Below are 23,982 nucleotides of genomic sequence, written 5' to 3' on the forward strand. Positions count from 1 at the left end.
AGACACGCAAGAGACATAAAGTATGCCCTTTTTCTTGATAGACTAAGATTGGGCCTCTGCAGAAGTAATATTAACAATATTAAAAGTGACAATGAACAGTCAGATTACCATTATATATATAACAGACTTATCCAGAAACAGGCTTCTAATCCAAAAACACTAGCATTGTTCAGAGATGCACCTATCATTGTAGGCAACAAGGCCGTACGAGACATCCTGAATGCCAAGCTAATCAAGTACCATTCAACAAAAGCAAATATATCACCACATATATACTATTCACGAGATGAGAGACACAAAAAAAGGATTACAGGTGAGTTCCAACAGATATTATGGAGACTACCTTCAACAAAAACAAACGACGCCCTTGGAAAACTACCTCTTTTCATTGGAATGAAAGTAATGATAACAGAAAACATTGCATTCGATGATAAAATAGTCAATGGCACTGAGGGTATAGTCACAGACATAAAATATGAAGTGGACGAGAAATACCGTCGATACTGCAAAGCTGTGTATGTACACGTCAAAGGTTGTGGAATACAAGTAGACGGGCTAGAAAAAGATGTTGTTCCAATTTTCCCTTCTTCGACTTCAATAGATGTTAAATACCAAAAGCATATCAAATTGTTTGACAGCTTTACACGGAAACAAGTCCCACTAATACCAGCGTATGCGTACACAGACTATAAAGGACAAGGTCGCACACTTGATAGGGTAATTGTTGATTTATTAACGGCAAGAGGTCAAGGTGCATATGTAATGCTCTCCAGAGTAAAATCCATATCTGGATTACTAGTTCTACGATGGTTCCCTGAGAATAAAATATACAATCGGTTACCTGAAGAACTGCGCAACGAGTTAAACAGACTGGACAACATAGCGAAGTCCGACGTCGAACAATCTAGACCAATCTAGACCGAACGAGACCACCTATTTCCTTTTATAGAAAAATGCTACCACCCTAAACCTGGACTTAAAGAGTCCAGGCATAAACTCTACACAACAAATATCCTCACAGATTTCGCGGTGCCCATGAGCCCATCGTCCGGGGACTGCGCGGAAAACTCTACCGATTCGATGCTGGCTACGCCGAATGTATGAGCAGGCAGCGCCAATCCCGCAATGGTGACGTCGTCTGTGATGATGTTCCCCGATACAGACCCCGAGCCATATGTGATTTTGAAAGGTTTGCCGGTGTCGTTGAACGAGGTAGAGCTCTGTGGGCCGAGGAAGACGTGGTTGCCCTGGTAAAATGCTCATGTTAATGGTGTGGTGGTGGTGATGGTTTGTGAGAGGGTGAGGGAAGACGTACGCAGCCGATACCGTTTGACGTGCAGTCTTCGGAGCCTACCCAGAAGTCTGATGAGCCTGAATCCATTGTAACAAGGAAGTCCCTCGGTGGGGTGCCGATTTGGACTACAGCAGAATAGCCAACGTCAACTGCCCTATTTTATTAAAAAAAGAAAAAGGAGTGGGTCGGTGATAAGCACGATCCTTCATTCCAAAAAAAAAATAGTAGACTCACTCGATATCCAACCCGAGAGAGTTGGGCGCGGTAGGTGTATTAGCGACAGTAACACCATCATCAATGAGCGCGTCATTCTGCTTCGGGGCCTCCGCAAGAGACACGGCTTCGTGCGCAGACGAGTGAGCCGCGGGTGCAGGGAGCCCAAAACGGTTGAACCGCCTCGACAGCCCCTCGACTCCTTCGACATCGCGCACGCGGCGCTCGAGGAGCGTGTGGAGGTCCCGCGCGCTAGGCGCCTCGTGCCCCCTCATGCGCGCCATACGGCGCAGCCCGCGGTTGATGTGCTGTTGCAGGTACTACAAACGTTACAAATCGTTCGTTCAATATTTTAGTTTCATGAGATTTCGTTGTATGTGAAGGTGTATGCACTTACGATTTGACCGTGTACATCCCTTGTGCGCTCGGCGCGTTTAAGAGGGAGCGTAACGAACTTGGGCGGCGTCGGCGCACGTTTCGTGACAGGTGCGGACTCGGCAACCTGCGCGAACATGACGAAGAGCACGCTCGTCAAGATGGTAGTGAAAGACAGAGAGAGATGCATGGTGATTATTTGATAGGGAGAAAACTCTAATCTCTAATCGTGGATCGATTCCAATGAAGGATGAAAGACTCGGAGTCTGAGGCGTGAGGGCGTGAAACTGGATAAAAGAATGAATGGGAAGCCCAAACCGGGGGCAAGAGGGAACCAAACAGATAAAAGATAAACGGGAGAAAAGAGAAAGAAGTGAAAGGGGGGGGGGAGATGAAGATGACTCCTTCCCTCCACCGAAACCCCTCCACTTAAATGTATCCTCGGAACAGCTCCATGGTGATACTCCCCGCAGGCCGGGGAGGTACACCTTGGATACACCCGCACCATCATCACGGCTTGTAAAGAGAATCCTGTAAAGCCAAAAAACACTCAGTTTCTTATTGTTCGTCTCTGCCTCAACCCACAATCCTTTTGTCTCTTCTCCCCATTGTCCGGTTAAAAATAGAACGCGGCCGGAGTTATTTTAGGCCGCGTTCCCAAGGGTCCTGCCTGATGGCCTGAGATATTTTTAGAACAGTAGGTAGGTAATTATTGTCCCTGGTGTCCCCTTTGACGTTGACCGCGACACGAATTAAAGGATGCATGCGAGAATGCGAGAAGCGAGTGATGGAGAATGCAGAGTCTGAACTGAGGTAATAGTGGCCTGGGCCCTGGACCCGTTGCTAGCACACTTGACATAACGAATTGTAGGGACGGCGGTGACATGGAGGGATATTCGTACATGTAAAAAAGCAAAAGCATGGCCAGGAGTCAGGACAGGAGGTGCTAGCTCGGGGTGATCCTAATATTATATTATTATAATAGTATGCATTATGCAACCCCCCGACTCCCGAGCGGCTCACAATAACCTTCATACTAGTTCATAGTCATCCGATTGGCAATCATAAACATAAACATAAAATAAAATAAAATCTACATGATGAATTGCAATTGCAACGCAGCGACATCGAAAAATAGAAATCAAAATGCAGAGCCCGTAGTACCACACCGAAAACAAAAAAACAAAAAACAAAAACAAAAAATAAACTTGCACAGTACGACGGTGTCCGAGGCGATGTGTATTGGAAGTGGCAGTGGTATTGGAAGTGACAGTGGTATGTAGTATAGGTGGCAATTTAAACCGCCATTGAACAGAGGACCAGAGGTATCATCATTGCGTCATTGGGTCATTGAATACTTGACGAGGACGAGAAAAAAAAATGAAAAAATGCGTATGAATGGTGAATGGTGATTGGTGAATGTGACGGACGGACGTATGGATGTGTGGATGGATGGACGTATGAATGAACGGGAGGAATAAAATAAAGAACGAACGAATGAAAGAAGAAAAAAAGAACTTTATAATCTTAAAATAAAAAACGTAAAAAGGGACGGAACAGAAAAGTAACTGAAAGGAACGTAACAGAAAAGGAACAGAAACAGAAACGGGAAAAGTAACCGACAAAAAAGAAGAAAAAGAGGAGAGAGAAGAGAATCCACCCTAAACGAATTATAATACACTACACACAAAACGAACCCTACACAAACGAACCCTACACACAAACGGGTACTACACCTACACATAACGGACGTGTTGGATATGGATATGGGGAGGGGGGAGGGGGGTATCATCAAACGTGACAAGACAAGACAAAAAATTAAAATCGAACAATTGGTGTGCTATGCTAGCTCAGGCTCAGGATCTGGCTCACCACCCAAAGAAACAAATGTAAATGTGGATACGACAATGATACGCCTAAAGGGAGGGAAAAGAGAGAGAGAGAGAGAGAAACTGAGAACTGAGAGACCACAGGGGAGGGGGAAGCGGGAGGCATAATGGGAGGGTAGGGAAGGAAGGAATGAAGGGCTAACACCGACATCACGACCACGAAGCACTCTCCAACCCGGCCTTACTCACCCTCCTCATCGGCTGCAACGTCGTCTCGTCCACCGGCGCCCTCCGCGCATGTCTATAGCGCCCATACGAGTCCTTGATCTCCATCTCCTGCCCTGAATCACCTAGCACGCGGTCCATGATACCTCCAGCGGACATCGGGCCCCCTCCCCCCGCGCCGCCCACGCCGCCGCCGAGGCCGTTGAGCTGCCCGCTGTGCGTGTCCATGGGCGGGAGACTCTCCCGCACGTGTGCGCCGCTCCGCCGGGACGCGCCTGATGCTAACACATAGCTCTCCGGAAGCCCAATACCCCCTCCTCCTCCCCCGCCTTCCCCACCCGTACCCGCACCATTTGCACCATGCCCATGCCCATGGTGGGAAGGATTCGACAGCGTCGGCTGCACGCCCACCGACTTCCCGCCCAACTCCTGCTCCTCGAAATTCATAAGCTCCGAGACGAAGCCGATGTTGGGCGAGATGCCTTTACGGCGCTCGAGCACGAATGCGTATGCGCTTGAGAGTGTCCAGTGGTTTGCGTGGATGAGGTAGGCCATTACGGCTGTTACGGACCGCGATTTCCCGGCTTTGCAGTGGACGTATGTCGCTGCTGAATGTAACCTTGCATCATCTAGCGTGAAAAAAAAAAAAAAGAATATTATCATTGTTAATTGGTATACTTGTGAAAAAGGAGAGAGAGACGCACCGAGGATATCACACACCTCCCTCACACCCCTCGATATATTATCCTCCTCAACCGTATCCCTCATCGGTATCTTATAATACTTATCAAACACCTCTCTAAGCCTCAACCCATGATCATCATCGCACTCTGCCGCAATATTCAGAATCCTCTTCACCCCAAGCGCCTGGAGCTCCGCGACATGCTCCGGCGCCGTCAGCTCGGGGCCCAAGAACAAAAAGTTGGGCAGGATCGTCGAGATCGTGAACACGGGGAACGCGTCCTCCGTCGTCGGCGGGTCGAGGTCCGGGCGCGCGGTGATAGGCGACGGCGGGAGCACAGGCTTCGGTGTCCCGGGCGTGTGTGGCGGGGTGTAGTACGGCGTGAGGTAGTTGGCGGGGTCCGTGCTCGGCGTCATCGGATAGCGCGCGGACGGCGGTGGTGAGTGCGTCGAGTAGAGGAGGTTCAGGTGTGAAGGTGATTGGGGCGGCGCTTGGATGGAGAGGGAGAGGGTGGGGGGCACGGCGAGTGTGGCGGAGCGCATTTGTTTGGTGCGCACGGAGAGTTTGGGTGGGCCGAGGCGTTCGGCGGATTTGGTGTCGATGCGGCGGAGGTTGGGCCGGCGTGGGGGAGCGGGGCGGCGGAAGCCGATGGAGGAAGGAGGTGGAGACGGCGAGGCGTCGACAACGTCCATCGGCTGAGCGTCTGCAGTACTGATACTCTGCGAGGAGGAGGAGGATGAGGATGAGGTCATCATGGAGGACATTATGGGTAGTGGCGATATCGGGAGCGGCGAGGGTGGTTTGGAGGATGTGGTTGAGGCGAGCTCGATTTCTGGGAGCTTTTTGAGTCGTGTGGCGGCTTGGGTATCGAGCTGCAGAAGACCTGCGCTTCTTTTCATGCCGCCCCGGGAGCTTGTCGTGGAAAGTGGCGGGGGTATAGAGTTGTTATGCATATCGCTAATGGAATCGAGCTCGTCTGCTGTAGTGACAAGCGCCTGGAGCTCTGGGTGATGGCCTGCGATAGACAAGCCGCCTTCGAGATAAGCGACAGAGCCGTAGGTTAAAAGGGGAGATATAACAGGAATGATCGCCCAAGCTGTGATACCCAGGTTATCCTTGTCCTTGGGATCCATTTCGTCATCATATACGACGACATCGCCGTCCCAGGGACCGCCTGGACACATGAGAGCGTCCCATTGGATTTTTCCGAGTTCGGTGGTTGTGAACTGGCGAAGGGCATCGAGGGACTGGAGGCCGCCGCCTGGCCGCCTGCAGCGTTTAAGGATGAGGGATGGAATGGCGATGTTGATGCTGTGGCGGAGATGATATGACTGATGTGCGGCTAGGGGTCTGGTGTCGATGAGCAAAGGGCGTTTGGGCTGGATGAGGCGGCTGGCGAGAGTTTGGGCAGCAAGTGAAACGGGGGGAGACATTGGGGAGGGGCGAGGTGCTTGGATGGCGGAGAACAGGGCACTCTGGGGTGTGTCTGACGAGGGCGTAAAGTAGGAGGAGGCGATGCTAGAGGTAGGACTGAGTGCGGTGAGGGGCGGGGCGGCGGGAGAGGCAGCGGCGGTGAAAGAGGCGGAGCGGGAGATGATGCTGTCGAGGTCGAGATCAAGCTTGCGGAGGTCAGTGCGAGAACGGATGGGACGCAGACGGAGATTCTTTTTCACGCTCTGGCGGAGCTGCTGGAGGGCCTCTAGATCTTTTGTGATATCATCCGGCAGTGGTTCATCCAGCTTGATGCTGGGTCCCGCACGGCCGGTCGGGGAGGAGGGGTTGGAGGAGTCCGAGTCTGAGAGCTGGAGAGTGTCCTCAAAGACATCGTTGTCGTCGTCGTCGTCGTCGTCCTCAGAGGTAGTGCTTGTGTCGTTGTGTACTGGGGGGCGTTGGTGGTGGAGCATGATGGTAAGTGAATGAAATGAGGTTGCCACGCAATAGGGAATCCCCGCATTTGACACAGGCACGCGCGCTAAATCTGATTGGGAAGAAACATACTCCCGCCAAGCTCATCCTCTCTCTCTCCTCACCATGTCCGTCGATGCTGCTGCTAGATCTCGCACTCTCCACAGCAAGAGATCGTTTGGAAAGTATCCAAGACCAGTCGACTCGCCTGCATACGACGCGTCAGTTGTCTTTTTTCTCTCTTTCTTGTTTGTTCTCCATTGATGACCATGTGCGCTGCAGATCGGAGGAGGATAACGACCCGCTCACGGACGATGCCTCAGCCGCGTCCCATCCGATCCCTATTTCTCGGCACCAGAATCCCCAACCCAACACCCGCCTCAGACCTTCCCCTCTCACCCGCCGCCACCACCACCTCCACGACGACGACAGCAGCGTAGACTCTCCCACCTACGACGGCGACATCGAGTCCAGCACAACTGCCGGCCCTGACCCCCTTCCACACAAACCTACTCATCACCATTCCTCCTCCTCCGTATCCACCCTCAACACCCCCTTTTCGCCCTCCTCGCCCGGATCAACCCCCATCGCAGAGCCCCTCAACCCGCTCTCTCCTACAGCCATGCGCCCCACCAACCCCAACTCCCATCTACCCGTCTTCATCTCCCCCCCGGTCAACACAGCCGCCGCGCCCCTCCTCGTCACAGAGGAGCCAGCCGTGCCCCTCGCTTCCAAGGAGGCGTTCAACCCCGCTGCACTCACCCCAGCCGATATCCAGGCCTTTGTCAACAAAGCCATCCAAGGCGAGGTCCACCGCCCATACAAGATCAACCCGCCCCCTACAGATCGCCCCGTGCGCGTCTACGCTGACGGTTCGCCTCCCTCTTTTTTTGCCCTCCTCCCTCTTCTCTCTGACCATTGATCTTTTGATCTTTTTTTCTTTCTTCTTCTTCCTTTTTTTTTGTACGTCACTTTGCGCCATTTATAATCACATGATAGGTGTATACGATCTATTCCATTTTGGGTACGGCGTCTACTGTCTGTCTTTTTCGTGTTGTTGACGTGCTGACGGATTTATGAAGTCATGCGCTCCAGCTGCGCCAGGCCAAACTATCTTTCCCATCCGTGTACCTCCTCGTGGGCGTAAACTCTGACGAACAAGTATGGTCCCACAAAGCACGCACAGTAATGAGCCACGCCGAGCGGTGCGTGCGCTTTCCCCCTTTCTCTCCTCTCTCCTTAACTCAGCATCTGCCTTTGTTAATTTTATTGGTAATTCCAGATTGGAAGCTGTTCGCCACTGCCGATGGGTTGATGAGGTCGTAGCTGAGGCTCCCTGGGTCATCGACGAGGCCTTTATCAAAAAATACGAGATCGACTATGTCGCGCACGACGAAGAGCTCTACGCGAGCGCAGGCCACAACGACGTCTACGAATACGCCAAAAGTCAAGGTACGTCACCAGTCAACAGTCAATAGTCAACAGTCAACAAGCCCCCCAATCTACTTTCTCATTCTTAACAAAATTTAAAATAACATATACATTTTTTTTGGGTTACAGGCAAATTCATCCCTACACGCCGCACACCAGGCGTATCGACATCCGAACTCCTCGAGCGGATCGTATCGGGGTATCGTAATCGCGAATTTGACGATAAGCTGACGAAGATGGGGCATGCGGAGTTGAGGGCCGAGGGGAGCGATTATGATGGGCAGAGTAGGAGGGCGAGTAGGAGTGCGAGTCGGAGTGCGAGTCCCGGGCCGGGGGCGGGGGCGGTGGGAGGGGAGAGTGGGAGTGGGAGTCCGAAGCTTTTGGGGGCGCGTGCTAGTTAGGAGGTGTGTGTACCAGTAAGAACTTGTAAGAACTTGGGAGAGGGGTCGGGTGGGGTGGAAGGGAAGGGGAAGGGGAAGTGCGAGGAAGAGGAAGAGGAAGAGGAAGAGGTGTAGAATGTTAGATGCGCTGCTGAATTTTTTCCTTTTTTTTTCTTTTTTTAACTTGTGTAATATGTTCTTTTTTTATGGAAGGGGATGGAAAGGAAAGTAAGGGAAGATAAATGAAGAAGAGAAAATGGCAGAAGATGTGGGTTGCGGTGGTGAATAATATATATGATACTCATTTTTAAGTATATAGTCGTTTTTGATTATTTTGATTATTCTTTTTCTCCTCATCGTTCTTGTGAAGTGTTTATATCATGTATGTATGCGCATTCAAGGAGGAAGGTAAGGCATCGAACTAACGAACCGTACTAGAATTATGTATTAGCATCCTGGCTCCTGGCCCTGGTTACTCTACAGGTACAATCTACTTGTCTAACTGGCTATGTCTAAATAAAAACGCTTAGGCGCCTATATGACAGCCACGGTGACACTCGGTATCTTTTTCGTTTTTTTCGATCGGGATTCGGGCAACCTGGCAGGGGCAGGGGTAAAACGTAACGTAAACGTTTAGACTTTTATGTAAAAAAGAAGCTGATGTACTGCTTCAAGTTGAAGTTACAAGTTCTAGTTTGGTTTTTGCTTCTTTGTGGAGTTGTTAGGTATTTGCTATATTTAAACTTGAACCGTGGCCTTCCGTGTTCGCAAGATAGATGATGTTGTTGAATCTGTTTATTATCGTGCAACAAGCAAACAGGGTGCTAAGACGCACGGGTGAGTGGTGCTCACCTCTCTACGCTAATCTATCTACTAAGTATTAGTTATCGATGTTTGTGTATCTAAGGGAACATCTGTAGGTAAAAATTATTGGTGTGGGGGTCGAGTGTGGTACGTATTCGAAGAGGAGGAAGATGTAGAATATAATAGAGATGTAGATAAAGTAAAAAATAGATGTAGATAAAGTCAAATGCGGGGATAGTGAAAATGGGTAAATAAGTTGTGGATGTTTTCGAACAAAACGATGGATTGGCATCGGGGGTTTGATAGAGGTGTGTTGCCGTCTCCCGTTTGGATCACAGGCCAAGATCAGATTCGTCGTCTTCGGAGTCCGGGACTGGTTCGTCGTCGAACGATGGAGGTTTGGGTGGTAGTGGTTGGGTGCCAGATTGAGTGTATGCCCCGGAGGCTGCGAGGAAAGATGCCAGGGTTTTAATGCCTTGGGTCGTTCCTAGGATTTCCGGTAAAAATATGCATCGGGAGGCCTGTAGTAGTTCTCTTCGCGCTTCAGTGTAGCGTGGGCATGCTTGAAGAATGTGTTCTCGGGTCTGAACGTCTACTTCTCCGCATGGGCAGCTGATTTCACCTTCTGGTTTGTGCGACATTGGATGATGCGTCCAAATAATTCTCTAGGTTTTGGGAACCTTTGGACGTGTTGCATGGTCGGTGTGGGGAATTTGAGGGAAGGTTGGATGCGGTTGGCGGGTGCGAAGCCACCGGTCTGCAAGATAGATGATATCTTTACTATTCAGGTGAGTAGTACTACAGAAAACACCCATAAATGTGACGCCCTGCATATAAGTAAGTAACCATACATATGTCCAAAAAAAATCACAGAAAAAAGGGCATCATCACAAACTCAAGGAAGAGCTAGCTCGTACTCGTACTCGTAGCTTGCAAAGAGTGCTCCCACAAAATTCGCTGAGCATCGTTCGCAAAGCGAGGAAACCCCTTCAAGCCGATATCATCCCCGTTTTCGTTCCGCCTGTACATCCCTCGCTCGGCCTGGATTAGCGCATAGAGCATATACTCCGCGCACGTCTCCTGCGTGCGCGTGATCAGCCAGAGAAGTGGCGAGAGGAAAAAGAGAAAGAGCTTGGAGATGGGGTTGGATGATTTGTGTAAGATTGCTGTGGATACGAATCCTGGGAAGATGTGCGTGAATGCGATGTTGGGCTCGCGTTTGGAGAATTCCTTGCAAGACAAATGTTAAAATCTTTAAATGGGAGTGGTAGGTAGGCACGGGTAAGAAATGCTTACAGCAACCATGAGATCGTTGTAGTCGATGCTTGCCATCATAGCTTTCCAGCCTGTGTACCGCTTCTTCAGACCCAAGTCATCGAGGTCGACCTCGGAAGTTCCTTTAGAACCTGCTCCAAGCACAGTGAGGACACTCGCTGGCTCACCACGCTCCGTTGCCTTTCGGAGTAAAGGCAGCAGATCGTAGGTCAGAGTAAACCGGGCATAGTACCTCGACGCCAATTTAACGTCGATCCCTTCCTCCGTCTCCCGCCTTCCGTCCAGACCAAAGACGCCCGCGCAGTGCACGAGAAAGTTGAGCTTGGGAAGGCGCGCCGAGAGGTCCTGCGCGAGTGCGTGCACGTTCTGCATTAGGCTCACGTCGCATGCGATGAACTCGTAGATTGCGGCTGGGTGTGTGGGTAGTGTGGATATGATGCGCGACGCGGCGGAGGAGTTGCGTGCGATTATGATGATGTGGACGCGCCCGTGCAGGTGGCGCGCTAGGGTTTGTGTTATTGCTTGGCCGATGCCGGAGGTGGCGCCTGTGATCACCATGACTGGGACGTAGGACGGGGTGTAGGATGCGTTGGAGTTTTGGGCGACGAGGAATGAAGGCATGGTGGTTGAGGAGGTGGTAGACCTGGTCTGTTGCTTTTTATTTCGCGCAGTGAGAACCCTTCGTAATGCCGAAGGACTGCGTGTATTCACGTCAAGGCGGGAGAGAGACCATGCAACTATGGCCACAGATAACCGTCAAGTTCAATCTGTTGGATTAGAGCAAGGTAGTCCCGCAAACTGAATGACATGATTGTTCTGGAATCTGAATGGTTACAGTCAAGTTACAGTGTATGGCAGGAGCAAGGGAAAGCGCGCGCCGCGCACTAAAACGGTTTTAAACTCAGCACCCGACGGATAACCGGGCCGGAGAGCTTGACCCCAGTTGTTCAACCCTCTTTCGCTTTCATTCGCAGGTATCTGGCTGCTTTACACTTCAAGGGTCGCGTGTTTATGGTGTCCAAACCTGATGCTCAAACTCCTTCCTCCAAACCCGACAACAGGGCCTCAAGAACACGAGTAACACAGACACAAGGATGGATCGCGGCTGTAATTGCACTAGGCTTTTCTGCTCTGGTGTTGTTCAGCAGCACAGGAGATGCATCGTATACTATCTGTTCTAAAGCGAAGAACATATATACAGTGGATGAACGCAACCCTAGAGTCGAGTGCATTTCTGTGCGAGGAACGGAGATAGTAAAGGTCGGGGAGTATGGTGAGTTTCTCTACCTACAATCTTGTTCGGTGTGTTGGTTTGACAAGTGGTTTACCATATCTATGCCTGCTGAAAACTTGTTCAAATCAGTAGGTCAATCATGGAGCCAGACATACCTTGCAGGGGTCACGTCACTGTTGCCGAGCTGGCTAGCAAAGTATTCAAGAGTTTCCGGAAGAGTTATTCAGCTCGATGACTCTTCTGTCTTAGTTCCAGGACTGGCAGGTGCTTTGTTTCATTGACAGGTCACTCTTTCACCCCTCACTTACATTCGTGTGGGCTTAGATGCGCACGCCCACATCATTGAAAATGGGTACATGAGGCAATTACCCTTGATGGGATCTCAGTCAGTCCAAGGTTAATCCCACCAGGGTTTCGACGTACCTCCGTGCTAAATACCGAAGATAGAGGTCATCGAGCGTATAAAAGCATATATCCTTGCTCATCCCGAAGTGATGAACGACAAGTCGCGATGGATCGAAGGAATGGGTTGGGATCAGACGAAGTGGCCTGGTTCTCAATTCCCCACTGCAGTATGTCCACATACTTGTATTCGAACATTAATCTGCTGGTGTTAACTCACTTTGTGCAGTCCGACCTAGATAAAGATCCGCTTCTGAAGGGTCGTCTTATATCATTGACTCGTGTTGATGGACACGCCCGTTGGGTTTCACTGTCTGTCCTGGACCTTATGCCAAATTTACCGGAGAAAGTAGGCGGAGGCTTGATAGTACGTGATGAACACGGCAAACCAACAGGTATGCACCGCTCACGAATAGCATGGTACTTCAATTTGACGAACTAATGATTCACTTGAGGTATCTTTGTCGACCATGCAATGAGCTTGATCCCTACGCCGCCATGGAGTGATGCCCAGCTCACGGATTTCTTCGACATGACGATAAAAGAAGCACTTTCGTATGGTCTAACCTCTATACACGACGCTGGGTCATCTCCCCATCAAATCGAGTTTTTCAAAAAGTACGTGCCTGAACGTGCTGTTTCCATTTCTGATTTACCAACTATTTGTTAGGCGCGCAGAAGCTGGGACGTTGCCTGTATGTAGATGCTTTACGGTTGGTGTGGCATTACTAATTTAGCATAGAACAGGCTTTATGTCATGGGTAAAGTTGACTCTGAAGAGTACTGGGGAAACCAAATTCCACGACTACATGATTACGGAATGCATGGGCGACTTAACATTCAGGGTATCAAGATCGTTGCTGACGGTGAGCCTTTTTCCCCCACGACGTCTCGAATGGCCTTGATAATGAAGATGACAGGCGCTCTGGGGTCGTGGGGGGCAGCGCTACTCGAACCATACTCTGATAAACCCGACATGCGTGGTCTACTGCTTAGCAGCCCCGAAACGCTCAGAAAACTCGTTCATCAGTTCTGGAAGGACGGATGGCAGACTGTAAGTTCTCTTGCTTCTGGTGTGCTACTTACCCTGGTCATTCATCACTGTGACATTTGAAGAACATACATTGCATCGGAGATAGAGCCAACCACGAAGTCCTGAACATCTTCGAAGACATTCTTGAGAAACGGGGTGGGAATGTGACTGAATGGCGTCCGAGGATCGAACATGCACAGATATTTACTCCCGGAGACCTTAAGCGTATGAAACAGCTAGGAGGTATGCGCTTCAAGTTCATATACTTGACATTGTCAACTGAAGAGAGGATTTGTTAGTGATTGCAAGTGTGCAACCGACACACGCGTAAGTCTAGTTTTTAGAGCGACTATCACTGTGTCTAATTTAAGAGTGCGCAGAACATCAGACATGTGGTACGCCGAGACGCGTGTGGGTCCAGATAGGATCAAAGGCGCGTACGCCTACCAGACCTTGCTAAAGTGAGCGTACCCTTCATCTCCCTCATTGCTATCCCTTATCGCAAATAACCAACTTTAGGGCGTCTCCAAATGGCGTTCTTCCCTTGGGCTCCGATTTCCCCATCGAAGGCGTAAACCCGCTCCTTGGGTTCTATGCCGCAGTAACCCGGCTATCCGTAGATGGGACTTCCCCCCACGGCTCCGGAGGATGGTAAGGCTCTGCTTCCTAATATTCCTCTTCGTCGCCAAGTTAACGTCATTGTTCTTTCTACCCTATCCCCTTTCAAGGTTTACGGATGAACTTCTGACTCGGGAACAGGCGCTTAAAGGAATGACTCTTGACGCTGCATACGCCGCTTTTGCGGAAGAGACGCTGGGGTCTCTTACTCCTGGGAAGAAAGCCGACTTTGTAGTGTTCGATAAGAATATCATGCAGGTTCCCGTAGGCGATATCTTAAAGGCGAAGGTGCTTGCGACTGTGGTGGATGGCGAGGTTATGTACGGCACATTGTAAATATATGCGCATGTTACACGTGTACAAGGAATGATAAGTTGAAACGCATACATGATATTTTTGCTGTAGTAGACTTGTGCTCTAAGTAAGAAATTAGGAACTCTAGGGCGAAAATTTTATTTGGACTCAGGCAAATATTCAAACAAGTTTTCAACACTTCAAAAAAGATTATATTCAAAGTGGCCTATGATAGATTTTATGATAGGTATATGGTAATTGTACCCGGAAGATAAACCGAGAATAAAAGAACAGAAAATTGAATTTTTTTTCATCACGTCGAAAAATCGAAAGGTGGGTTATAATAATTTTATATAATAAAAAAATGAAAAGAAGATGTTTTTTGATCACGTCGAAAATCGAAGTAATCTATAAGAAATAAAACAAACAAAGAAATGAAATAAAGAAATAAAAGTGAAAAAAATAGTAGTTTGAAATAGATGTAGGTCAGAGAAACAAAATAGAAGTAGAAAACAAGAAAGCAAAGAAACACATAGCGAAATAGCGAAAGCGAGTAGCGAGAATGTGTGTGCGAATCAATAGCAAGTAGTATGCGCCTGTGCATAGATGGCGAATAGAAAGTGCGCCTGTGCAAATAGGTGGCGAGTAGACAGTGTCCGTGTGCGGATCGATAGCGAGTAGAGTGCGCCTGTACTGATAGGTGGCGAGTAGAGTGTGCCTGTGCAAATCGATAGCGAGTAGTATGCGCTTGTGCAGATAGGTGGCGTGTAGACTGTGTCCGTGTGCGAATGGATAGCGAATAGTATGCGCTTGTGCAAATAGACGGCTGGTAGTGTGCGCCTGTGCTGATAGGTGGCGAGTAGAGTGTGCCTGTTCAAATCAATAGCGAGTAGTATGCGCTTGTGCAGATAGGTGGCGTGTAGATTGTGTCCGTGTGCTAATGGATAGCGAATAGTATGCGCTTGTGCAAATAGACGGCTGGTAGTGTGCGCCTGTGTAGATAGACGACGAGTAGTCTATGTACGTGTGCAGGTTGATAGCGAGTAGAGTGCGCTTGTGCAAGTAGGCTGCGAGTAGACTATGTGCGTGTGCATGTCGATAGCGGGTAGTGTGCGCCTGTGCAAGTCGATAGCGGGTAGTGTGTGCCTGTGCAGATAGGTGGTGGGTAGTGTGCCCCTGTGCAGATAGATTGTGAGTAGATTGAACATGTGCAGATCGATAGCAAGTAGTATGCACCTGTGCAAATAGATAGCGAGTGTCCGTGTGCAAATCGATAGCGAGTAGGGTGCGCCTGTGCAAATAGGTGGCAAGTAGAGTGTGCCTGTGCAGATTGATAGCGGGTAGTGTGCGCCTGTGCAAATAGATGGCGGGTAGTGTGCACCTGTGCAAATAGATGGTGAGTGGACTGTCAGTGTGCAGATCGATAGTAAGTAGCATGTACCTGTGCAAATAGATAACGAGTGTCCGTGTGGAAATCGACAGCGAGTAGGGTGCGCCTGTGCAGATAGATGGCAAGTAGACTGTCCGTGTGCAGGTAGTGTGCACCTGTGCAGATAGATAGCGAGTAGAGTGCGCCTGTGAAGATAGATGGCGAGTAGTGTGTGCTTGTGCAAGTAGGTTGCGAAAAGACTATGTGCGTGTGCGTGTCGATAGCGAGTAGTGTGCGCCTGTGCAAATAGGTGGCGGGTAGTGTGCACCTGTTCAGATAGATGGTGAGTAGGTTGCACGTGTGCAGATCGATAGCAAGTAGTGTGCACCTGTGGAATAGATAGCGAGTGTCCGTTTGCGAATCAATAGCGAGTAGGGTGCGCCTGTGCAAGTAGGTTGCGAATAGACAGTGTCCGTGTGCTAATCGATAGCAAGTAGTGTGCGCCTGTGCAGATAGATGGGGAATAGTGTGTCCGTGTGCTAATCGATAGCGAGTAGGGTGCGCCTGTGCAAGTAGGTTGCGAGAAGATTATGTGCGTGTGCATGTCGATAGCGAGTAATGTGCGCCTGTGGAGATAGGTGGGGGGTAGTGTGCACCTGTGCAGATAGATGGTGAGTACATTGAACGTGTGCAGATCAATAGCAAGTAGTGTGCACCTGTGCAAATAGATAGCGAGTGTCCGTGTGCAAATCGATAGCGAGTAGGGTGCGCCTGTGCAAATAGGTGGCAAGTAGAGTGTGCCTGTGCAGATCGATAGCGGGTAGTGTGCGCTTGGATCGATAGCGAGTAGAGTGCGCCTGTGCAAATAGATGGCGGGTAGTGTGCACCTGTGCAGATAGATGGTGAGTAGGTTGAACGTGCGCAGATCGATAGCATGTAGTGTGCACCTGTGCAAATAGATAGCGAGTGTCCGTGTGCGAATCGATAGCGAGTAGGGTACGCCTGTGCAAGTAGGTTGCGAATAGACAGTGTCCGTGTGCAAATCGATAGCGAGTAGAGTGCGCGTGTGCAGATAGATGGCGAGTAGAGTGTCCGTGTGCCAATCGATAGCGAGTAGGGTGCGCCTGTGCAAGTAGGTTGCGAGAAGACTATGTGCGTGTGCATGTCGATAGCGGGTAGTATGCGCCTGTGCAAGTCGATAGCGGGTAATGTGTGCCTGTGAAGATAGGTGGCGGGTAGTGTACCCCTGTGCAGATAGATGTGAGTAGATTGAACGTGTACAGATCGATAGCAAGTAGTATGCACCTGTGCAAATAGATAGCGAATGTCCGTGTGCAAATCGATAGCGAGTAGGGTGCGCCTGTGCAAATAGGTGGCAAGTAGAGTGAGCCTGTGCAGATCGATAGCGGGTAGTGTGCGCTTGTACAAGTAGATAGACAGTGTCCGTGTGCAGATCGACAGCGAATAGTGTGCGCCTGTGCAAATTGATATCGAATAGAGTGCGTCTGTTCAAGTATGATGCGAGTAGACAGTGTCCGTGTGCGAATATATAGCGAGTAGGGTGCGCCTGGATCGATAGCGAGTAGTATGCGCCTGTACAAATAGATGGTGGGTAGTGTGCGCCTGTGCAGATAGATGGTGAGTAGACTGTCCCTGTGCAGATCAATAGCAAGTAGTGCGCACCTGTGCAAATAGATAGCGAGTGTCCATGTGCAAATCGATAGCGAGTAGAGTGTTCCTGTGCAAATAGATGGCGAGCAGGCTAAAAACCAATGGTGGGCAGACCGATCCGGTCAGACAGCTGGCTTTGGTATATCCGGGCAACAATCATCTCTGATGCAAGAATGTAAGGAACAGCACTCGTCAGCGCTGCCCCTGCCACCCCATGCAATCAGACCACCACCGATGCAACAAAAACTCAGAAGCGCTCGTCAGCGCCTCGAGTTCAAGATGCACCTGTGGTGTGGTGAAGGGTATCATCTCGTCAGACGATCCTCCACCCGATGAAAGGGGAAGGTAGCCCGTCGACTACCGTTCCCGTGCCCAGATGATATTGCCAGCGCGCTGGATGGTATGGTCTTCGCCAGGTTTTATCTGTAATGATAAGATTAGGACAAGTGAGGTAGTTCAAAGAAGTAATAACAACATACCAGACATTTCAGCCAAACAGAAGGAGCGAAATAAATGCAAGTAGGTGTAGGCACCCGACAGCGAAAACATGCGGCCTTGCGATGCCAAATGTTAAAGAACCTGAGAGCTGGGGTGAGAGACAGTCGCCACTATATATATGCGTATAAAACTGACCGATTATGAGCTCACGCCCATGTAACACAACCCCAATTTTTCAGAGGTATATATTGACCTTGAGACATAAAATTAAGAAACAATGGAATTAATAATTGGCCTAAAACTCACCATATATTAAGAGTAAGATGTTGAAATATGAATAGAACTTGGTACACATAGATATTTCCAAGAACCTGCTAATCAAAATTAGTAATGGCTAAACGAGATGAGGAAAAACTCACTTTTACTGTAGATATTTTTGCTGCATGTTTGAAGGCACAGCCCACAAACAAGATACACGACGCCACCGTTTCCAAAGAAACGGGAGATTAAAAGATACAAAAAACACCACGAAAAAATACAAATCTGGAGAAGACACAGACAAAATACAAAAAACAAGAAAAATGAACAAATATAAAACAAAAAAATAGAAAATAAAACAAAAAAAGAGATAAACAGAGTATGATCCAGAGACAAATCCACAGACGATAGACAATTCCGAGAGGAGAGACAAGAGAGAAAGATCCAGAGGCGAGAGAAGAAAAAAAAATCCAAAGGCGAGAGACAAATCCAGATGCGAGAGAGAGAAGATAAGCGAGAGATCCAAATGCGAGTGGGGATACAAATCCAAAGGCGATAACGAAAAGAATAACCCAGTATACAGTCTGAGAAAAAAGCGTCCGCCGTCCATGAGATGATAGAGGCTTCAGCATATAGAGATATCATGCTAACACTGGCAGCCATAGCGAGTAGCGAGGAGGAAGCGACACATCCGAGCTTACAACTCAGGCATAGTGTAGTAGTAGGATTCCGGGCGGTTGTAGTACAAAGGCAGGGAGAGAGGACGAAGCCCAGACCTAGGTGCTGATTGTGGTGGGTGCAGGTCGTCGAATCGACGGCGCTGGGCAGCAGTTGACAGTACGGAGATCCGAGAATCAACAGGAGTGCACGTGCTTACATCCGCGATAGGTGAAGAATCTTCCAGTTCAGGGACAGACGAAGCGAATTCCTTGGTCATTTCGTCATCAGAGACCGCCTCGGGGCAAGTTTCTTGAACCTCGACTGGAGTAGAAGGAGACGACGAGTACTCTGAAACGGCGGATTCCACAAGAGGGGACAAACCATTGTCGGAGGATTCTTCCATGCCGTCCTCACTGATGACAGGGGAATCCGTAGTTGGCGAATCAAGGGCAACCCGAGTAAGATATTGACAGTTAATGAAGGCTTCGACTTAAAAAAGAAGCATCTCAGTAAAAGAAATGATAGCACCTGAATGAGAAATGTACTGACTGATATCATCGTCCAGGAGAGGGACGGATCCAAATGCATCGACCTTGAAGTTGCTATCTACTGAATAAACTCCCAAGAGATAGGTGTCATCTTCAAGGGGAGCAATGTCACAGTCTATATCTTCGATTGACCAAACGTCAATAACTATTCCACGCAGAATAAGAGTATACGCACCGGCATTTGCGTCCAAAAAGATAGAGCCAAAGGCACGAATGATGAATTTAGTGCCCACAGAAAGAGAATCGGCGTGGTCGAGGACGACACAGGAGGTAGAGACCTCAGCGACAACGTCATCCACTGCAGCAGAAAGGTCGACATCTATATGCACACCATATCAGTCAACAAGAGTGGTGGAGAAGATGTATGTAAGAAAGTGGCGTACCATTGCAGGATGAGGAACGTTCTTCTTTGATGTCCTTGATGACAACTTCTACAACGACAGGCTCCTCGACTATAGCAAACTCCCCAGTGACTAGACCATCAACAGCAGCAGGCTCCTTGGCAACGGCCGCCCCTTGGACGATAACGGTCTCCTCGATGACAAGCTCCGCGCCCTCAACGACAACACATTCCTCAACGGCGGGAACGATTGAATCTTCGGCTTGAGCAACGGTGACATGTTTGTTGGCAGAAACATCGTCTTCGGGGAGGACAAATCGCGCATGACGTCTCTTCTTCTGGTTAACACGGGTAGTGTTGACCTCCCCGACTTCAACAGCATCGGCGTGGTTGTCAGCGACAGGCTTGACCAACTCTCTGATCTTAGTGACTCCAGCGGATTGGAAGTCGCGGACGTATACTGGAGGGTGTACGATTTGCCCTTGCCGTTTCCTGTGCTCGAGAGTAATGGCGGAGATGGGTGCTGCTGCCCCGGGGACCTGCTCAGGATGGCCCATACCATTGATGACAGTTGGGCCCCTCGACCTCAAAGAAGCGGAGGTAGTATGATACGAAGGCTTGAGAACGCGTCCGTGGAAGTGTTCATACTCTGCACCCACGTTGTCGGGTCCATACATCGTAGGCGGGGCGACTTTGTCAAGGCGTTCCTTGATCTCCTTGATATTGGGGGTGGGCCTAATGGGCTTCTTGCCTTCGATCTTTGCAGTGGGCGCGTGAAGCCTGGGCTGGGCGATATCCCCATGTCGGTCACCATTCTCGGATACAGCAACGGCGGGGATGGGGGTTCCCTTGGAGGGAGCGGGATACCTGGCCTCGAAGATACACTCGCCAGTGGGGGTAAACTCTGGCTTGTATTTTTGATCATAGAAGCTTTCGTCATCGTCGATGATAGCTCCGACATCGTGCGATTTGCCCGACGCGCAAGGCACGGTCTTCTTAAGGATATTCAACACTATGGGACAGAAAACGCGTCAAAACGCAACCAAAACGCGTAGACGAGGGGGCGGAATGATACATACACACACGGCGAGCCTTTCCTTTCTTTTTCTTCTCCTTTGACGCGTTCTTTGCAGAAGAAACGACGTCGGGCGGGGTACCTTTTACCTCGGCGACAACATCGCCCTTAGAGGGCTTGCACTTAAAGAGCTTGGAGATGGTGTTCTTGGCCATGGTATTTAAGAAGAGGTATCGCAGAGGGAGAATTTACAGGTGGAAAGGTCTCTTGGTTGGAGAGGTGGAGAAAGGAAGGAAAGAGAGAGGGGGGGAAAGATTATATACACCCACCAGGGCGAGCAGTATACGATCGATCGAAGGAGGGTACCAACATGTCCACACAAACGCGTACGCGAACGCGTCGAACAGGTTGTCAGATCGATAAATATACCTGAGACAACCTGAAGATGGTTGGAGGTCGATCGAGAAAGCGAAAACTTTGGATTGTCCCTCTGAACGTCGCAGTGGACTGGAAGGTATAGCAAAACAGCAGAGCCCAGAAATCCTTGAATGGACAGAACACATCCACTGAGCACAGAAAGTACAAGGACATAGAAATTGTGTCGCAAAGTATCCTCCAGACATATCAACGACAGAGGTGATTAGTTTGAGCAGCTACCGAGACGGATGCCTAGGAAAGCCTGACGAGAATACCAAATCGGTCATCTTCCAGATTTGATCCAAGCCTTGGTAGGAAAAGCGCAGAGAAAAACAAGTTTCAGGGTTTTGAAGTGCATCTAAGGTTGAACGTTGTTGAAGTCCAACGATAACCATCAAGCTTTAAGGTTGTTGCCCGCGAATTGGACGACTGTCAGGGCAAGTTTTGCAAAGTTCCAGTCAGAGAATCACCATTGGTGAGGGCATTTTGATGAAGAGATAAAGAATCCAAGATAATCTGAATGAAGATGTTTTTCCCTCAGTACATAGAGGTGAAACGAATGTCGACGGCTAGCTCAGAAGTTGGAAGTCGAAGTTCAAGTTGATTCAAAACGAAGAGACTCGGCACGTTGTCGGCAACTTCCACTGCGAGAACAATGAAGGCTTTTGATTGGCTACGTACATAACTAAATCACGCGGATCACGTGTACCGTGTTTTATCGTCGCGTCGCGTACTAGCACTGGCTGCCAGCAGCATTGAGTCGCTTCACTAGAAGGCGTTGGATTTACAATCCATTACGTAGTCAAAAAGGCGGCTTCGCCGCGATTACCTGCCATGGAAAGACTGTTTACTATTGTGTACCAGATTACATATAATAATTATATTACTTCATCGGAATACCTGCCCATGGCTGGTAACATCACTTGATTCTATGCTAAATAGTACAACAAGCCAATGTTGAGTCAAAGTGGGCATAATCAGTCGTAAAATAAAGCACCTAATTTATGCTTCGTGTCCGCCGATAAATAGACTCGGAGTTTAGCAGGGCTGGAAAGTTCGATTAATTGTCCATAGATAACAAGAAAAAGAACGTAAAATATACGGATGATTCGCAAAGAATAAGAAAAGTAGGTTACTTTTTTTCAGCTTGTTTCTTCAAGCTATTCGCTGCACCAGCAAACCCTTTCTTCAGTTGCTCACTAGACATATATCTAATAAGATATGCAAGTAACCCTCCAAACGCTTCGAAGTTCTCGTATTTAGTCATCCCCGTCTCTTTATCCACGCTCAGCGCCTGTGTACGCAACGAGCGAAGTATGAAGTAGGGAAACATTGCTGCTGTCCACGAGATACGATAATTCTCTGGCTCCAACATAGAAATCATGGCAAAGGCGTCGCCTCGGTCTCTTTTGTTTGGATCTTCTGGAACATCTCCAGGATTCATGTTGACGAGCATATCAAAATATTTTCCGACCTCAAGCTTTTGGTCTGCAAGGGGCCGGCGAGTATTGTAGTCAACTAACACCATTGATCGCCTAGGTTTGCTTGATAAGAATTGGACGATCTCAAGCGCAACAAATATGACTTTTGGCGTACGTGAAAGTATTCCTAGACCTATCTTTCAATATCATTATTCTTGCTGTTTTCACAAATTGTACTGACCACTTTTGATAGCTTGGGAAGTCCATGAGGATAGACCATACTTTGTCAATAGGCGCGTCAATGAGAATCGAGGATGTAGTAGAAAAAAGATAGTCGCTGGCATTGAACGGAGGAAGGTTACTGCAGGATGTCATTTCGGTTGGTTCTGGTGGAATGATAACTCAGTAACTTAGGGAGTCGATGGGGAGACAATGGGATGGAAAGATGAACGCAAGCTAGTCCTGATTATATAGCAATTGCTGAAGGACACATATGGAGATCCTAACCAAAAAATTGTTAGAAGCAAAGTAACTCGATACAGTGCAAGTGGTAAGTGAGTCCGGTCATCTCAGAACAACGACAAGATCCAAGATCCGGTGACGTGGAGTGTGTTCGCCCTAGTTCGACGTTATTCGCATTCAGTGACAAAAGAAGACAAGATCAGTTCTACTTCGCGTCGTTCAGTTCGTTCGATGTCATTAATCAAAGGGTCTGGTGATCGAAATCGTGTTCAACAGAACGAAAACACCGGTGTGACATAAACTTTAGTGCAAGGTGCTCTGAACAACCTGAATAAGACTTGCTTATCGCTTTACGAAAGCATCTGATTGGTACCTGCAGGGTGACATGATATTCCAATATTATCCGCTTACTGAATAAAGATTTCTGAGGAATGGTGCTTGATGATTGACCGGTACAATGGTGAAGATTTTGGACAGCGGAGGATTCAAAAAATCGAATCATATAGAAGTCGAACGATGCGAGCCTAGGAGGGGGTATGAAGTAGTGTCATTTTTTCTCAGCGTGTTTCTTCAGACTGCTCGCAGCCGCAGCGAAACCCTTATTCAGTTTTCCACCCACAAAAAACTTCACAATGTAGGAGAGGAACCCGCTGAACACCTCCCGGTTCTCGTATTTTGTTTTCCCACTCGCCTCGTCGACGCTAAGTGCCTGCGTGCGTACTGATTGCAGAATCCAACTCGGGAACATTGATGTCGTCCAGGCGACGCGATGAATATCTGGTTCGAGAGTCGATATGAACACGAAGGCGTTGCCTTTGTCCAAGTAGCCTGGTTCTTCTGGGACATCGCCTGGGTTCATGTGCGCACGTATATCGATGTACTTGCCCAATTCTAGAGTTTGGTCTGCGAGAGGTTGGCGAGTATTGTAGTCAACCAAGACCATGGAGCGTCTGAGACGTAATTCAGAATGAAGAGATGCATTGCATGGAAGCAAAGTTCACGTACGCAAATGTGTTCCTGTGAAAAAAGTGGGTCGGTTAAGATGATCGTTATCCATGCCTAAGTGCTGGCAAGCAGTGTTACATACCAGTTCTTGTATTCAGGAAAGTCCATGAGAATGTCCCATACCTTTTCGATTGGAGCGTCGATGAGACTTGAAGATGACACAACGAATACATGGTCATTGCCAGTCAGAGGTGGTAGATTAGACATTCTACTAGTGGTTCAGCCTAAGTCGGGTATTCTGGTGAACTGGTGCTTTAAGGAGGAGCTGGGAACGTGAAGGCGAGATATTCAACTGGAAAAACTGCTCCCAACAGCCCTTGATTAAATAAAAAGTACCAGCATCAAGGGTTGCTTGGAATATTGGAAGAGAATGGGAGAAATGAC

General features: G+C 48.9%; 9 protein-coding genes across 9 annotated transcripts; 2 read left to right on the plus strand and 7 right to left on the minus strand.

Annotated features, from left to right (window-relative positions):
• Positions 1-998: 998 nt before the first annotated feature.
• JR316_0010892 (Pepsin A) lies at positions 999-2,072 on the minus strand (the record flags this gene model as incomplete). Its single annotated transcript, XM_047896556.1, has 4 exons — positions 999-1,247; positions 1,316-1,448; positions 1,529-1,827; positions 1,905-2,072. The coding sequence occupies 4 exons, from the start codon at positions 2,070-2,072 to the stop codon at positions 999-1,001; spliced, it is 849 nt and encodes a 282-aa protein (XP_047744601.1).
• A 1,849-nt stretch (positions 2,073-3,921) lies between these two features.
• On the minus strand, positions 3,922-6,522 carry JR316_0010893 (Dual specificity protein phosphatase 1-B; the record flags this gene model as incomplete). The annotated part of the gene is made up of 2 exons (XM_047896557.1): positions 3,922-4,565; positions 4,641-6,522. The coding sequence occupies 2 exons, from the start codon at positions 6,520-6,522 to the stop codon at positions 3,922-3,924; spliced, it is 2,526 nt and encodes an 841-aa protein (XP_047744602.1).
• A 127-nt stretch (positions 6,523-6,649) lies between these two features.
• Positions 6,650-8,355, plus strand: JR316_0010894 (Choline-phosphate cytidylyltransferase 1; the record flags this gene model as incomplete). The annotated part of the gene is made up of 6 exons (XM_047896558.1): positions 6,650-6,744; positions 6,806-7,395; positions 7,523-7,547; positions 7,606-7,728; positions 7,806-7,975; positions 8,084-8,355. 6 exons carry the CDS (start codon positions 6,650-6,652, stop codon positions 8,353-8,355), a joined length of 1,275 nt encoding a protein of 424 aa, XP_047744603.1.
• A 1,115-nt stretch (positions 8,356-9,470) lies between these two features.
• Positions 9,471-9,779, minus strand: JR316_0010895 (uncharacterized protein; the record flags this gene model as incomplete). The annotated part of the gene is made up of 1 exon (XM_047896559.1): positions 9,471-9,779. One exon carries the CDS (start codon positions 9,777-9,779, stop codon positions 9,471-9,473), a length of 309 nt encoding a protein of 102 aa, XP_047744604.1.
• A 265-nt stretch (positions 9,780-10,044) lies between these two features.
• JR316_0010896 (Oxidoreductase) lies at positions 10,045-11,034 on the minus strand (the record flags this gene model as incomplete). The annotated part of the gene is made up of 2 exons (XM_047896560.1): positions 10,045-10,368; positions 10,435-11,034. 2 exons carry the CDS (start codon positions 11,032-11,034, stop codon positions 10,045-10,047), a joined length of 924 nt encoding a protein of 307 aa, XP_047744605.1.
• A 390-nt stretch (positions 11,035-11,424) lies between these two features.
• On the plus strand, positions 11,425-14,036 carry JR316_0010897 (Protein LONG AFTER FAR-RED 3; the record flags this gene model as incomplete). Its single annotated transcript, XM_047896561.1, has 14 exons — positions 11,425-11,686; positions 11,780-11,911; positions 11,972-12,043; positions 12,095-12,219; positions 12,279-12,444; positions 12,505-12,667; positions 12,720-12,744; positions 12,792-12,915; positions 12,970-13,103; positions 13,166-13,325; positions 13,382-13,409; positions 13,463-13,543; positions 13,602-13,733; positions 13,811-14,036. 14 exons carry the CDS (start codon positions 11,425-11,427, stop codon positions 14,034-14,036), a joined length of 1,830 nt encoding a protein of 609 aa, XP_047744606.1.
• Positions 14,037-18,427: 4,391 nt separating this feature from the next.
• Positions 18,428-20,508, minus strand: JR316_0010898 (uncharacterized protein; the record flags this gene model as incomplete). The annotated part of the gene is made up of 5 exons (XM_047896562.1): positions 18,428-18,879; positions 18,940-19,053; positions 19,114-19,257; positions 19,322-20,290; positions 20,358-20,508. 5 exons carry the CDS (start codon positions 20,506-20,508, stop codon positions 18,428-18,430), a joined length of 1,830 nt encoding a protein of 609 aa, XP_047744607.1.
• A 1,131-nt stretch (positions 20,509-21,639) lies between these two features.
• Positions 21,640-22,506, minus strand: JR316_0010899 (uncharacterized protein; the record flags this gene model as incomplete). Its single annotated transcript, XM_047896563.1, has 4 exons — positions 21,640-21,644; positions 21,708-21,757; positions 21,847-22,245; positions 22,307-22,506. The coding sequence occupies 4 exons, from the start codon at positions 22,504-22,506 to the stop codon at positions 21,640-21,642; spliced, it is 654 nt and encodes a 217-aa protein (XP_047744608.1).
• Positions 22,507-23,140: 634 nt separating this feature from the next.
• On the minus strand, positions 23,141-23,805 carry JR316_0010900 (uncharacterized protein; the record flags this gene model as incomplete). Its single annotated transcript, XM_047896564.1, has 3 exons — positions 23,141-23,543; positions 23,599-23,610; positions 23,681-23,805. 3 exons carry the CDS (start codon positions 23,803-23,805, stop codon positions 23,141-23,143), a joined length of 540 nt encoding a protein of 179 aa, XP_047744609.1.
• Positions 23,806-23,982: the final 177 nt, after the last annotated feature.

Source organism: Psilocybe cubensis, chromosome 10 (genome assembly GCF_017499595.1).
Source record: "Psilocybe cubensis strain MGC-MH-2018 chromosome 10, whole genome shotgun sequence".
In the NCBI taxonomy this organism is placed as follows: Eukaryota; Fungi; Basidiomycota; class Agaricomycetes; order Agaricales; family Agrocybaceae; genus Psilocybe; species Psilocybe cubensis.